Source organism: Acartia tonsa, chromosome 6 (genome assembly GCF_053477335.1).
Source record: "Acartia tonsa isolate MP-2025a chromosome 6, ASM5347733v1, whole genome shotgun sequence".
In the NCBI taxonomy this organism is placed as follows: domain Eukaryota; kingdom Metazoa; phylum Arthropoda; class Copepoda; order Calanoida; family Acartiidae; genus Acartia; species Acartia tonsa.
The window spans coordinates 24,941,068-24,956,959 of record NC_137265.1 but is presented as its reverse complement, the minus strand read 5'-3'; the positions used below and the strand labels follow the sequence as shown (position 1 = coordinate 24,956,959).

The following is a 15,892-nucleotide window of genomic DNA, read 5'->3' as shown; positions in this document are numbered from 1 at the left end:
AACCAGTAGACAGTAGACACCCCTTCAAAATCTTCAATTTAAGTTATGTGTTAAAAATTAATTAAAATATAAGGCAAGGTCTAAGTTATAAATAGATTAGCTCATAATGAACACAAATAAACATACAAATTTTTTGTTAGCTAGTATAGTTTTATAATTTAAGCCTAACATTGTTTTGTCTTATACAAATGTAATTGTAGAGTATGTGCAACCCTGGTATCTAAAGAAATGTTAATCTGTAAGAATTAGAACTTGTGTTAAATCCTTTGGAGGTGTTAATTCAAAGTGGGTTGTATTATAACCCCTGCCAAATATAGAAATTTATGGTAAACATTTTGCAATGGTTTAGGGCTACATAATGAATTTTTATATGTTTATTTGTAGGGATGTAAAGACAATATCCGATAAATTAATGTACATCTCCAATGATGATACACAAAATTACGCCTTCAGTAATTATTATGAATGATTGAAATGTTAAAACAATTTACTTAATGAACTATCAAAATTCAATTAAAGTCCCCAAAGTTGTTTAGCCAACAAATAAGAAAACGTTATTTTGAAACTTTAGGGACTAGTGTAATAAACAGCCCAATGTCCCCTCCATCCTTGGTTTATTTGACTGATAAATGTCGGCATTAATAGCAATCTACAATTCGATTTAATCACAATCAGTGCTATGATGATGTAAAAAGAGGTTTTTTTGCTGATTTAAATTTCCCACCTCCTTTTGCACCCAATTAAGGAATTAGCACCCGAGTTTGGTGTTCGTACTAAAAAAGCATACAAAGCAAGAATTTTATCATGGCTTATAGACTCTATTTTAGTAAAAATATATAAATTAAATTCAAATTGTATTTGAAAAAATTAACAACAGAGGTAGATTGCTATTTTCAATAAATGTTGATTTTGAAATGTAAAAACATTGTAAAGGTTGCCAAATATATATCCAAGAAATGGAGACATTTTCTAATTAATATAGGCCTAGATCATTTAGTGTATAAACATAGTTATATTAGTTACTGGTTATGGAAGGAAAAAATGTTAATTTCAGATTATATTTAGAAGGGAAGCTTTTTCAAACGTCTGTTACAGATAGTGCAAATAGTGCAAACTTTAATTTGATGCTATTATCAGGAACCTAATTGAAAGCTTTAGAAAAATCCACATATTTTCTTAACATTTCTTGACTTAAACAACGCGCTTCAAATGATAACTAATTCAAGCAATCTAAGATTTATGTCAAAATTTGTCTCAAAAAACAAAAGAAAATAAATCCTAATACTTTTCCAACCTACAGTTTTATATTTAAGGCAATGGTTAATGTATTTCAGAAATTCTACCTGCAAGCTATTTCCAAATGGGCTGCCTGACCGCTCGCTACCCCCATCACTTGCTTCGTCCCTTAATAATAAAATAATTTATTCATCTTCTCATTTCATAGTGTTTTAGCTAAATTCATTGTTATGTTTTTTTAAGACTTTTATTTGTAGTTTGTAAGTCACATAAAGAAAACAATTTTGTTAAAAAATAATAATCTGTTGGTAAAAGGAAAAAATGTGGAAAGAACTTGAAAGTTTTAAAAATCTAAAAGTTCATGAAAAATAATAAAATTGAAACAATAAATGTCTAGAAAATGAAAACTTCTTACTCTGTATTACAAGCCGCAACTTCACGCCTGTCTGTTCTTGATAATGAATATGATCCTCGGGTTCGTGGCATCCTAAAGAATTTAAAAGTTAGGTTAAATTCAGGTTAAAGATTAAAAACCAGTTTTGTTAGACCCGAGGGGACGAGACCCGGGCTTACAAAACTATGCTATACATAATTTTTCTGTGTGGATGAGATCCGGTTCTAATCCAGCGGATAAAAATCAGTTTCGAAGCCATTCTGAAAAGTAATTCTTATGTTACAATTACAAAAGAAGCTAAATGTTTACCTTGGAGAATCGTTTGGTTCAGTTTGAATTCTGACCAGTGGTGGTAAAGGTTTACTTTGCAACACTCCATCAGAAAATGTTCGAGCTGAAATTTAAAAAAATATTAAGAAGATGAAAAATCTAATTGTTGTATAAAAATTCAACAAATTTCAATGCAATTATCTTTAAGATGCATAAACATATTTAAAAATATATGTACATGTGCAAAACAAACTAATATTGGGCTAAGTTTAGAACCTTTCACATCAAGTAGAAAATACGTTGAAGTAACACTATATTTTTGTAAAATGCAGTTATTCTTGATCAAAACTCATTAAAAAGCAATATATATTAGATAAAAAAAAAGGTAAAAAGTACATGCAAATAAAGGAATATAAACAGTTTTTGCATAACTAAATGTGAAGAAAAAAAACCTACCAATATCGTCTTCGTTATGAATGGAAGAATGCCGAACTAATTTTCTTGCTGTACGTGGTCGCATATGCCTCACCGGTGTGTCCCCTGATTCTTTGTCCTGAAAAAAAAACATTTGAGGCTTTATTAAATAGTCTACTGCTGCTATGCCAGACGAAGGACACTGCTAATAAGAGTAGAATGGTCAGAGCATTAGCCTTTAAGTAAATGCAACCTATACATTATTGTACTGTTAGGATTACAAGACAAATGTCTACCATACAATAGCTTGTTGTCAGTTGGGTGTTACTTTGCTTGATAATAACAGACAACACGAGTTAAGACCTAAGAGACTTCAGCTTTGAAAATGACAATTAAAACAATAAAAGACAGGTTTATTGACAGGCATAGTAATTTAAGCTGAACTGGACATTTAAATTGTCTTCTTTGAAAAAAAGTTTAGTTAGTGTAATTGAATACAGGGATCTAAAGGGATAAGACAATGACCGATAAAATGATGTACATACCCAATAATATTAAAAAAATTTTTTCCCTTCTGTAACTTGTAAATAGTGGTTGAATCGTTTAAACACTCCACTTAATGAACCAACCAATCAAAATCCCCAAAGTTAATAAGCCAACTAATCAGAAAACGTTATCTTTAAACTTTGAGGACAGTTCAATGTCCCCTCCCTCCCTGAATTGAATAGCTGACATTGCTGTAATTTTTGTGCAAAATAAACAAGCTTTAATTATGTCATTTTAATTTTATTAATTTTCAGCTTATGTAAATAAACTCTAATGAAGTCATGCTTAGTAAAAGTATAACAAGGACTATTATGTTAAAAATAGCACAGCAATTATAAAGGACAGGCAAATCCTGGTTGAACAATAAACAATTGCGGTGCTAGAACAAATAAACTGCTGAAAAATAGGTTAAACCTTTATCAATAGAAGAATATTTAACTCACAATTATGTTGAAATTGTAATAGTTTTAAAATTGTAAAGCTTAATCTGTTATTGTTGAATTATCTTCAAATTTCCTCAATTTTGAAATGTTGCTAAACGTAAAAATAACAAAAGAAAATTAACGTCATAAGGTCAAAACATTTTGACGCTTGCTTTTCAAAAAAAGCTCATATTTGCATCAATTTGAAAGCCGTTGCTACTTTAAAATCAAGATTATTTTCAGGATAGTACGTCCGACAATTGAAGGAATACACAGTCAAATGAAAATACAGCCTCAGAAACAGCAAATTAATTTCTAGACATTAAGTTGCCATAAACACTGTTTATCCAGCCGCCACATTTGTTCGCCGCTAGACTTGAAGAACTTTGCTACTAAAGGGTTGGAATGTATGTATAATAGTAGTTAAAACCAATCTATTATTATTGTTTTCTGCCGATAAATTTAAAGTGGGTGTAATAGGCATCGCCTTGTATAAAAGAAAGTTTTCCGCAGATATTAAAATAAATTATTATAAGATTAATACCAGATGTGTTAGCCCCGAGAGGCCGAAGACAAAACTGGTATTAATTTTATAATTTCTATATTAATATTCGTGGAAAATAATCAGTAATACGACGTTGTACATTATTTTTCAGAATGGCTGAGAACCGGTTCTAATCCAGCGGATATTAATCGGTTATGAAGTCAAACCGGAAATCCTGCTATTAATGTTTGTATTTTTTTACTGAAAAATTAAGACATGAAAAGATTTAAACTATCCAATTAAAAATAATTATGTACTTTTCTCCAAGTAGGACAAATAAAGAAAGTAGAATCTTAGAAGTATTTATTTACATGAACATTCCATAAAACTAGCCTCTCTTATGCCCATAGCAACAAGATACTAATTTTAAAGCTTCCTTATAAATGGGGTTTTCGTGTGAACGTGGATAAATTGTACTAAGGGTCTATAAATTGACTATAAAATCAACAAATACACAAAATAAAATCATGATGTATCGACTTCTCTAAAGACCTTTGCATATACACGACTCCTAATTGTTTATACAATATAATTAAATTACATAAAGAACTTAATTTTAAGAATCTAAGAAAGAAGAAAACTTGACTTAGTATTTTTTTAATGTTTTGTAATTTTCCATGATGTGTAATGTGTATGTAATATCAGAAATATGTGCACTATTTTCCTTTAAATTCTTCCCGTGCCTTTATGCTTTTTTAAGTTTACAGCTACTCTATAATATCAATGTCCATTTTGGAGGACGTATGGTTTTATCGGCGGCTATTTAAGTTAGTGTTATTATTCAACTTAAGTATATTAAGCAAGGAATATCTCAGCTGCCATTTGAAAAGTTCTTTTGAAGATTTCCCAATTTATAAGCACCTTTTCTTAATATTACATGTCCGTCCGTTCGGCAATACAGCTAGGTTGGGATAATAATTTTTAAAAACAATTTACTATTGTCAATGATAGTTTACTCTATAAGTCTCTGGGTTCGCCCAACTTTTTGTTGTTCCTAATTGTTAAATAAAATTTATTTTCAATCAGAACTTTGCTGCATATAATTTCATCCTTGTTACTTTTTTTAAGAGTCCAAATTTATTTGTCAAAAAAGTGACCCAATACACAAAAAGATATAGAAAATATATGCATTTTAGTATAGATAGATGCATCTATTCGTGTATGCATTTACATCTAACACTAATCATACACTAATCTCTAATTTGACAAAATAAGTAACAATTTTTAACAAATAATACAGTTAATAAGTAAAGTAAATTACAAAAATTACCATCTTTTATCAAACTTTTTAAAACTTACTCAATGAAAGTTAAAACATTATTAGATTTACAAACTAGTATGGCAGCATTTTTTATTTGTTTGAAATAAATTGTAATCAAAAATATCTAAATTTTAACTTGTTATTATTAAATTAGCTTACAAAAGAAATTTAACTTATATGTATACATATGCAAATATCTATAATACAAAGTAGCTTGATGTCTGTCTGTCTGTCCGTCCGTCCGTCCGTCTGAAGCTTAAGATCTCAGTAACCACTGAACCGATCAGATTCTACTCTTCAGGGAATATACCTACTGGTTCTGTGGTGGTTTTAGGCTATTTTCTAGGGGGGTGGGACACCCCCAACCCTTCCCAAAAATTTTTCAAAATCCCCCCCTTATTTTTTTTTGCAGAAGTTTTCCTTGGTCTTTTTTTTGCAGAAGATTTCCTTGGTCCTTTTTTTTGCCGAAGATTTCCTTGGTCCTTTTTTTAATGCAGAAGATTTCCTTGGTCCTTTACCAATTTCGCCTAAATTTTTTTTTAATCACCTCTTGGGGCAAAGCCCCTAGAGGCTAAGGGCGAAGCCGCTAGTATATCTATAATACAAAGTAGTACGATGTCTGTCTGTCTGTCTGAAGCTTAAGATCTCAGTCACCACTGAACCGATTGGGCACAACTCTTCAGGGAATATACCTACTGGTCCTGTGATGGTTTTAAGCTACTTCTTTGGGGGTGTCACACCCTCAACCCCCCCAAAATGAAAATACCTCCCCATAAATTTTTTTTTCATTTTTTTTAAAAATTTAAATAACACAAAAATAGGTTGATTAAAACTCTTGGGGCAAAGCCCCTAGAGGCTAGGGGCGAAGCCGCTAGTGTAATAGAAATTTCATCTTATACAAACCAAGGATGACAACAGCATTACAAAAATAATGTCGAACAAACGAACATAGAAAAACATTAAAAAAAATATTGAATAATAATATTCAACAAATAGGCATTATAGAGTTTCTACGCTTTCTAAATTAAACTGTTACAAGAATCCTCATACCAAGTCTGAAATAGATGGGACTAAGTCTATCATTCCTAGAAATGTCTGGAATAAGAGCCATTAGTTACGGATGTAGGGACCTATCCTAAAATCTTTCCTTTTAAAATATTACCTGTTCCTGTATTGGAGACCTTCTTGGAGACAGACTTCCACCTACATAAATACTTTTATTAATCAATTGCACTCTGGAAAGCTTTATATATTTGTCTCCGGAATAGTTTTAGTCCATTTGGCATTTTCTAAGTAAGATATTTCTTGGGATAAATAACAACACTAATTTTTTTTTGAAAATTAGAATCTGATCATTAATTGGTTTTATAAATCATTAAATTACCTTTTATAAAGTTTTGTTCCACGGGTTGAGGGGGGCCTCCCTGTAAAATAAATATAAACTATTTTTTAAAAATGATTTTCAGAATTTGGACAAAACAGTGCAGTGTTTAATCTATAATACAAAGTAGAATGATGTCTGTCCGTCTGTCTGTCCGTCTGTCCCATAAGATCTCGGTAACCACTGAACCGATCGGATTCTACTCTTTAGGGAATATACCTACTGGTCCTGTGGTAGTTTTCTTGGGGGGGGGGGGGGGTAGGACTTTGCGAATTTGCCATTTAGTCGCGAAAATTAGCGATCAATTCGCATTTTATTGGGTAGGTAATAGAAGAAGTAAATAATACCTCTTGGGGCAAAGCCCTTAGGGGCTAAGGGCGAAGCCACTAGTATCAATATAAAACCATATGTATCAATACCTTAAAACCCGGAAGGATACGGGTTCTAATCTCTGCTAAACACCGCGTCGAAACCCAATACGTTAAAAGTGGCCTCAACTACAGCTATGTCATGTACACTTCAACAATAATGGTATTTGTTGGCCCAAAACAGGTGCAACTCATTACCATGAACAGTTAGGACTTTTATACAATTACAAAGGTGGGACAATCAATGTAAATTGGTTGTCTGTTGGACATATGCACTTTACTAATATGGTTTGCTTCAGAGGGACATCAAAATAAGACCGTTCTTTAGGTTAATCTGCGGTGGGTTCTTAAAACTTTTCGGCTCGCCAGCGATAATTTAACTTATAGCTTCTATATTATCCGCGTATCATAAAATTAGAGAGTATTGTAATATCTTTGTATATAAACAGTTACCTTGTTGTTGTAAGTATGATCAAAAGAATTTGGTTGGTTCAGATCATGAAGAGCTCCCCCGGAATATTTCAAAGAATGGTTCCTACTCAATCGACGCAGTCTAAAACAATTATATGATACAAGTAATATCTCTACCCTTTAACATAAAGTATCAATTGTTTTTCTTCTGTAAGATCTCGTAGACCACTGAAACAAGTTTTCTATTTCAGGGAAGCTTAGCATAGGTTTCAAGTTTAAGGCTGTTTAACTTAAAAATTAGAGTCTTCAGATAGTTTTAGGCTATTTTACTGCCCTTCGAGTACAATATCCTTTGATGTACCACTAGTAATGCCATAAAATGGAGCGATATTTGTTTTTCTGTGTAAAGTTTAATATCTCTTTTGAAACTGGCTTTGTTTTATAATGAATATTCCTTTTATTTGAACCATTATTTTTTGTCATTTCCTGAAGATAAAAACAAGAACCAAGCTTTGCAAATAATGTTAATAAATTCAAATTTTTAATCTAAACGATTTTATACATTTTCTGTGTGTTTGTATGTGTGTGTGTGTAGGCGTGTCTATTAACCTGTCAATGCCTTCTTTAGTTTATGTTTACATTACAGGAAAGGAAAAGTATATCCATAATCAAGACAGGTATCTACATGTTTTAATAGGAGAAGTGTACACTCTTATCTCTTTTGTTTTCATAATGTAATATATTAGGTTAATATGGATTAATAAATAAGTATAGGATATGAAAATAAGAACATGTGACGGACAGACAAACATACATGCCCTTTAATATAAAGATGCTACTCTAACAAAAACATATATCGATACTCATTTGCATATATTATAGATTTTGTTTATGTTAACAAATATGCTTTTAAAAAACTGGGTATTATTTCTCATATAGCTTGAGAAATATTTATAACCCCCAACACTTCCTTCCAAATGTTTTTGAATTATAAATTTAGGAGTAAAAAGGAGGGGGGGATCCAGCCTAAAATAAAGCAAGTCCAAGAGGGAGGTGTTATTGGAACTACACTTAGTACTGAAGGAAACTTAACAAAACGTGACATACAAACATATTAAGTTGATTTGTTTCTTATTTGAGTAGATAGTACGTCTTCAAACTTTAATTTTAAATCAATAATTCCATAATTATTGAAGTATACATATAAAAAAGTTACTTTACAGGGAAAAGATAATGGAGCAAAAAATAATTAAAATTCAAATTTACCAAATTAAAAATTAAAAATTCCCTTTTAGAATAATTATGAGGGAGAGGAAGATTATTTTTTAATACATTGTCCTATCCCTCCTTGCGTTAGTAACATTTTTTAATATTCATATCAAACGCCTTGTTAAAGTTCAAAATACACAAATTAATCTTAAAGATTAACATCAAAAGCCACAGTTCAAGAATACGTTTATAGAGTATAGATAAAAAATATTTCCATTTGGTAGCTCACATTAATCTTATTGTTAGGGGAGCCAGAAGAATATTATATTGTGTTTTTCTCACTATTTTAAATAAAAGAGAAGGAAACAATGATTATAAAGAAACAAAATATTTTTAAAAATTCAGCGTTCTATCTATTGAAGTATTTTTTGCAATCACATATTCCCTGTAGATATAATTAAATCTCATAGCTTTACTGACAGACAGACAAAAAAAGGGAATTGAGTGGATGGGCTTCACCATAATTTTCAGCTTTCTATCTAAAAAAAAGGAGCCGACACAGAAAAAGTTAGTTATAAAGTAACTTCGCTAAAAAAATACTTTAAGGTAGAACTTAATCTAGAATTGCTGTAAATTATTGTTATGTGTTTTCTTTTTAAAAAAACAGGGCCTTTTCAACAATACTAGTGTATCAATCTTACTAATAGGGTTATTTTTTAATTCATCTTTATGAATTAGACTTTCTTAATAATGGAATAGACTTTATTACCTCAATGGTGTATTTTCAGAAATATGTAATTGTGGTGTTTCATCTACACTTAGGTAATCAGTTGGACCCCTGACATATCGAGAACATTTATTTATACATCGTCATACTAATTTATCCTTATATACCCTCAGTAATTCATTAATAATTGTATAAATTATTTTCATGGACATTATAGTTAGTTGCAAAACAATAAAAGCTTACATTTATTATTTATCATTAACTAACAAAGAAAAATTGTCTTTAATATTAATAACTAGCCTACAGCTCACGTTGTTCGCTGGTCTGTAATGCAATTATTAAAATATGACGAAGCGGCCTCAGGCCGCCTTAGGGTCCGAGTTATTAGGAAAAATTATTATATTATAAATTATAGAGTAGCTTCTCTACTAAAAAATATTTTAGCAGAAAATCTTACTTGAACTTTGTATGTCTGTCTGGTACAAAATCAGAATTATGATTTACTTAAAATTAAAAATGAAAAGCAAATTTGTCTGTGAGGATTTCGCTGACTAAAAAGCATCATATATATTTAATTAACTTTGTCAGTCAGTCCGTCCATTATGCTAAAGTTTTAGTAATTAGATTTTATGGTATTTTATGTTTTAAGTTCACTGTATATATTTCTATTGACATCTAATGTTTTAACCATATTGTCCGTCTATTTTATTAGATTTTTATGAACTTCACAAAGTTTATGGATGTTATCATATGTTTCTTGGTACTCTAAATGAAATGTCTGTCTGTCTGTCTTAAAGAAACCGTAAAGAAGTAAACGTGAATTTCTCTTCAGTTATAAAAGATCAATGGCTGGAATTAAAAACATCCCCATACTGATGAACTTACTTTTTCAGTCCGTCTGTTGGAATGCTTTGATATGCATCTACTATCAAAGATATTATATAAATTCTATTGTAAAGATTTCCATGTTTATTAGCTTTACTTTAAAAAAAACTCTCTCTAACTTGCTTTTTCTTCCATTTTCTTTTGATTTCTTAATTTAATCTTCAAATACATATTTATAATAAAGCCATTTTCATTCTTTCAAAAATGCAATTTAAATTTAAAATTACGGAATTTATTTTCCAATATATATTTTTTTATAACCGTCAGGAAAGGGTTAAAATGTTTTTAATTTTTGTTTCAAAATTTGGACACATTAGGGAGGGGCGCTAGAATCAACTCATTTTAAAACTAAGTTTTCTTAAATTTACTATATTATGAATTTAAATTTTCTTTTTTAAGAATAGTAATAAAATACTTCAATATTTTGTAAATAGCAACATGAAATAAAAAAAAAATTTATTCTTAATAAAGTAAAATATTGGGTTTTATTGTTCTGGGCAATGAGAGTTTATTATGGATTATTGGAGCACTATGAGTTTTAAACATTTATTCCTTGGAAAACTTGAGCTCGTTTATAGACATTTATTTCCTATATAGATCTGACATGGATCTTGAAGCAATAAAGCAGGCCCTTTTGTAAATGTTAAAAATTGGAAAAATCTATTAAATAAAAGTAATCGCAAATATACTTAGTAAATAAAGTCTTAATTCTATAATATTAGGTAGTAATGTTTTTTCTTAATAAATACTGAACAGATGAGGTTCTCTGTTTTAGGTACGCTTCACATAGGTCCTGGGATGTTTATTTCTACTTTATTTTCAAATTTGTATGCACTATGTAAGAATATAATATTTCTTGTAAATATTAGACTTTGACCATAAAATTTGTATTTTTTTAATGTAAACAATCCTTGTAAGCGGAGGATTTCTTTCCGGAGTTTCTCCGCGTGGCGAGGCTTTCCTCGAACCCGCCACCGTCTTAGTTGGGGTTTCCAGGGAGGGATTCCTGGCTATGGTTGGACGGTTGGGGGGAGGGATCACGTCCAGGGAGGGGTTTCTTGTGACTGTGGGTTTTGAGCCGGGTACTTCCATAGGGTGAATTTTGTTATTTGGCCTAGGGAAAACACATTTATACTTAATTAATATTGAATTAAAAATTTACATAAGCATTAAAATTTAATTTTGCATTAAAGCTTCTTCAGGCACAGATGTAGATTCTTAAGATTTTTAAACCTAAAATATAAGATAGGAGACTGCGCAAAGTGGCACCAAAAATGACGTCATAAGATGAAATAACTATTGAGAAGCCAGTATAAATTTTATCATTGGTCAATTACAATGTATACTGGCCTCTCATTGGTCAACTTTATTGTATGACGTCATTTTGGTGCCACTTTACGCAGTCTCATAAGATAGGTTAAACCCTCAAAACATTGAGCCGCTTCTTGAAGCATGTTAAGTCCTAATAAATACATACATCCAAATAGTATTTTGATTGCAAGTCCATTAAAATTCTGCAAATAGCTACGAAGTTTAAGGTTTTCTCCTCACTAAATCTTTATGCTGACATTTGAAAGATTTTACGAATCTTGCAGGTAGAGGAGGCTTACTGACCCTGTGCCCCCAATGCTATCATAAAAAGTATAATTGTCCTTTATCGCATCGTATTATAAACAACTTTTCGCAGATAAAAAAATATACAGTTATAAGATTAAAAGCCTTCGGCATCTCGGGAGTAACAAATATAGTTTTAATGTTATGTTTGTACATTTTTATATTATTAGAAAAATGGATATAATACGATGCAAAACATGATTTTTCAGTATGGCTTAGAACTGGTTCTAATCCAGCAAATATTAATCGGTTTCGAAGCCATATTGGAAACAAAACTATTTGTTACCTTGGTAGATTTGCACTATTGTGTTGTTTCAGCAATTGTTGTTGTGTTTGCTGCTGTAGCTGCGCTTGTTGCTGCTGCAGCTGAGCTTGCTGTTCTTGCAGCTGTGCTTGCTGCAGTATTTGCTGTTGCTGCATTTGAATTTGTTGTTGAGACTTGGGATCCAAGTTGTTGAACGGCGCTGGAATTTGTAAATGTTTTGGAAGCTCTTCTGTGTCTTGTTGTTGATCTAAATTTAATGTTAATAGAAAACCAGGGATCTAAAGGGATAATATAATGACCGATAAATTGATGTACAACTCCAATGATAATACACAAAATTACACCTTCTGAAGATTGTTGAAACGTTTGGACACTCAACTTCATGAACCAACAAATTAAAATTCAATAAAAGTCCCCAAAGTTGTTTGCCAACGAATAAGAAAACGTTATTATGATACTTTGTGTAATAAACAGTCCAATGTCCCCTCCCTCTCTGTAAGAAAACGCTTATAAAAAGAAGCATACCCACCTAATTGATTGTAAGTCATGACTGGTGGTAGCATTTGATCTGTAGACATTTTCCTTGGCAATGGCTTAGGTGCCTGAGAAGTCAGGGCATGATCAGCTGTTAGTTTGTGTGACGTTATCATATCATGATCAGCTGATTGGTTAAGAAACATGAGTTGGTCTGCTGACATTTGTCGTGGTAGCAAAAGTTTTGGGTCACTGGAAGCCTGGCGAGGAATTAAGGTGGCTTTCATTGGCTCTGGCCTAGTCACACTAATATTTATATAAAAATATTTTCTATTCAAACAAGGCTGCATGCAAGATTAAATGAAAGTAGATGCAAATTACAAAGAAATTTTATAGAGGCATAACTAAATGGTCTAAAGCATCTAAAATCAAGTAAAAAACTTAACTTTTACAGTTTTACTAGATTTTAAACCTTTAGGGTCGAGTTACAAACTTTAAAAACTTCTATTTTCAATCGTTGTAAATAATTTTATTCCTGTTATTTAAGGTTGGAACAGCTTTAATTGGTCGGATAGTGTTGTTATTAAGATTTGACTGACTCAAATCTTTTGACATTTTTCTCTGCGGTTGCTTTACTCCCGTGGGTGATGAGTTCAGGTCCTCCATTCTGATACCATCCTTGCCTGTAATATAAATTTCTTAATCATTATCCTTGTATAAAAGCAACGGGATATCTGTGTCTGTAGCTTAAGATCTTTCAAACAGTTCAACCTATATGGTTCTGAGTCCTTTACAGTGAAGCTTTGTAAAAGTCCTGAGAAGGTTTATAACTATTTTTTAGAAGGGTACCTTCACCCCTCCCCCTCAAGATAAATCATCCATGGAAAAAAATAAAACCCCTTGAAAAATTTGGTTTTTGTTTTTCTTTTAAATATAAAATTAAAAGTTAATGGTATACCTAACCTTGCCCTATGGACCCCTAGAGGCCCATAGGGAGGGGGGGGGGGGGGGTATCCGTAAGTATACGAATTATTTACCTGTCATAACATGCGGAAGAGGTACATGGGGGTAATATGGTTGGGAGTGAAGCAGCTCTTTAGGAGATATAACAGGCAGTGTTGCGGATATTTGGCTGCCATGAGCAATACTGGCGGCTGCGCTGTGTGGCCGTCCACTTGGAATTTGTTTGTTCATTGCTTGGATGTCTTTATTCATGCCTAAATGTTAAATTAGCTGAAAACTATTTGTTAAATGAGAATATTTATTTATCGCATCGTTTTAAAGTCTGCTTTCCGCGGATATCAAAATAAAAATATAAGATTAAAAACAGTTTTCTTTGCCCCGCGTGGCTAAGAAAATTGGTTTTAATTTTATGATTTTTATTTTAATTTTTGTGGAAAATTGTCTGTAATACTATGCTATATTTCAGTATGGCTGAGAACTGGTTCTAATCCAGCGGATATAATCGATTTCGAAGCCATCCTTGAAAATTCGTTGAGCTTCTTGGAATTCTCCTAGATTGCCCAAAGATTTATTGATAGAATTATTTTAATTATGTGATTGAAAATAATATTACTGTGCTTAAAAATTATGGTAATTATTGTACTTGTAAGTTAAGGACATGAGCATTATATAGAACATACCAATATGTAAGACTGACCTGAATTAGAATATTGTGAGTGAGGAGGAATGCTTGTGGTAGCCACATAGCCTGCAGGAGGAGAATCTATAGAATTGTGTAATGGCTGTACAGATTTCATGGGCTGTTGGGGCACTAGAGGTTGCTTCCCTGATTTTTAAAATTTTAAAATATCCTATGCATTGAAATAACAAGATCTCTGTTGAAATTTGCATTCTTCAAGATCTCGAAAACGCCAGTAGTTCAATCATTATATTTTTGCTAAAAAGATGTACATATTTCTTTCCATCTGAAAATGAACCACAAACTAACTTTTAATTATTTTCTTTTATAGAGAATTTAAAATCCCTGGCAACTGTTGTTGATTAAGATGTTGTTGTTGCTTGTTGTTACCTCCTACTTCTGCAACTTTGATGTGGTTGATAGCAGCTGGCTGTTCAGCGGTTGACTGGTGATACCTGAAGTTTAAAATGGAGCTAAAACTACATTAACTGTATATGTAGATATACGTAACTTCACATTACACAACCGACCTATGTAAGTGCCTATTTTTTATTGTTGATTTTATTAACAATAAAAGTTGAAAAATTTAAGAAATTGTCAACTGTTAGACCGTTTAGGATGCTCTTTTGCGAATATGACTACTACAGATATAGGCTATTTTCCATGGGATAGAACCACTCTCCCCTCATCCAAACTAGGCCCCGTACAAGAAAAAAATTATGCTGGCAATGAAATAAAATACCCCCATCCCCTCTAGGGGCAAATTCTCTAGAGACTAGGGGCTAAGCTATTAATTATTAGTAAAAAAAAATTATACCTGCTAGTTACCGGTGGTTGTAGTTCTCCATCTAATGCATTTTGAACATCTGTCTAAAAATACACACAATATATTACACATTATCGAAAAATACTCTAAAAGTACCTTTATTTCATATAATAAATTAAAATAAGGGTAAAAATATGGGCAAAGGGTAGCCAAAAATTCCTCTTCACCTTTTTTTAAAATCATAGTAAGAGGGAGGAGAGTTTATGTGCTCGCTAGGCACTTTGAGGGAAAGTACCAAGAATTTAATTTTGTTACCTGGTTACTGACTAGACTAGGTGTGGATGGTTGGTGGGGTGAACTCATTATTCAAATATTTTGTTTTAATTAATATAGTTTATCATCGTTGTAATCATATCTTAAAATTGCATCATTTTGTAATCTGAAAATATATTAATTAATTTTTGTCAAATAAATTCAGGGAGGGAGGGGACATTGGACTAGCCCCAAAAGTCTTATGATAACGTTTTCTTATTCGTTGACTTAAAAAAACTTGGGGATTTGTATTGAATTTTTATTGGTTAGATCATTTATCTGAGTGTCCAAACGTTTTAACCACTAATTATAACCTACGGAAGAGGTAATTTTGTATATTATCATTGGGGATGTACGTCAATTTATTGGCCATTGGAATTCTGTTGTAAGATATAGTTTGACTCATGTCCTATTATATAAAGTATTAAGTCTTTGCCTGTAGGTAGAGTTGATCGAATTCTCCATTTTATGGAAGCTTCACATAGGTCCCAGGAGGGTTTAAGACTATTTTATTTTTAGACAAAGATGTGAATAAATTTGTTGAAAAAAATTATTAAATACAGGATACTGTTTGAGGACATACTTACATCTTATGACTTGATTATAGAGATGCTTCACTTATAACATTGCACCATGTTGTTATATGAATCAGTATCAGATTAATAAAATAATTATGTCAAATAAAAAGGTTGACAATCAATATATTTTAAATGGACTAATACCATTCTGGAAACAATTATAGAGTTGCTAC

At 31.6% G+C, this 15,892-nt stretch overlaps 2 protein-coding genes across 6 annotated transcripts in view; both read right to left on the bottom strand.

Moving 5' to 3' along the window:
- Window positions 1-12,731, bottom strand: part of LOC145322209 (uncharacterized) — a 52,821-nt gene extending 40,090 nt beyond the window's left edge. For all 5 annotated transcript variants that reach the window (XM_080164056.1, XM_080164060.1, XM_080164059.1 and 2 more), the window contains exons 1-11: window positions 12,477-12,731; window positions 11,969-12,194; window positions 10,981-11,182; window positions 9,226-9,296; window positions 7,290-7,389; window positions 6,472-6,511; window positions 6,250-6,290; window positions 2,357-2,453; window positions 1,940-2,024; window positions 1,652-1,723; window positions 1,344-1,404 (exon numbers count right to left, since the gene is read on the bottom strand). In XM_080164056.1, the coding sequence (XP_080020182.1) occupies window positions 1,344-1,404; window positions 1,652-1,723; window positions 1,940-2,024; window positions 2,357-2,453; window positions 6,250-6,290; window positions 6,472-6,511; window positions 7,290-7,389; window positions 9,226-9,296; window positions 10,981-11,182; window positions 11,969-12,194; window positions 12,477-12,708 (1,227 nt within the window). In that variant the 5' untranslated portion in view covers window positions 12,709-12,731. The remainder of the gene's footprint in view (window positions 1-1,343; window positions 1,405-1,651; window positions 1,724-1,939; window positions 2,025-2,356; window positions 2,454-6,249; window positions 6,291-6,471; window positions 6,512-7,289; window positions 7,390-9,225; window positions 9,297-10,980; window positions 11,183-11,968; window positions 12,195-12,476) is intronic.
- Window positions 12,732-12,931: 200 nt separating this feature from the next.
- On the bottom strand, window positions 12,932-15,270 carry LOC145323030 (uncharacterized). Its single transcript, XM_080165417.1, has 6 exons — window positions 15,145-15,270; window positions 14,881-14,933; window positions 14,412-14,518; window positions 14,082-14,213; window positions 13,459-13,638; window positions 12,932-13,104 (listed from the first exon to the last, which is right to left on the bottom strand). The coding sequence occupies exons 1-6, from the start codon at window positions 15,190-15,192 to the stop codon at window positions 12,932-12,934; spliced, it is 693 nt and encodes a 230-aa protein (XP_080021543.1). The 5' UTR covers window positions 15,193-15,270.
- Between the last annotated feature and the right edge of the window lie 622 nt (window positions 15,271-15,892).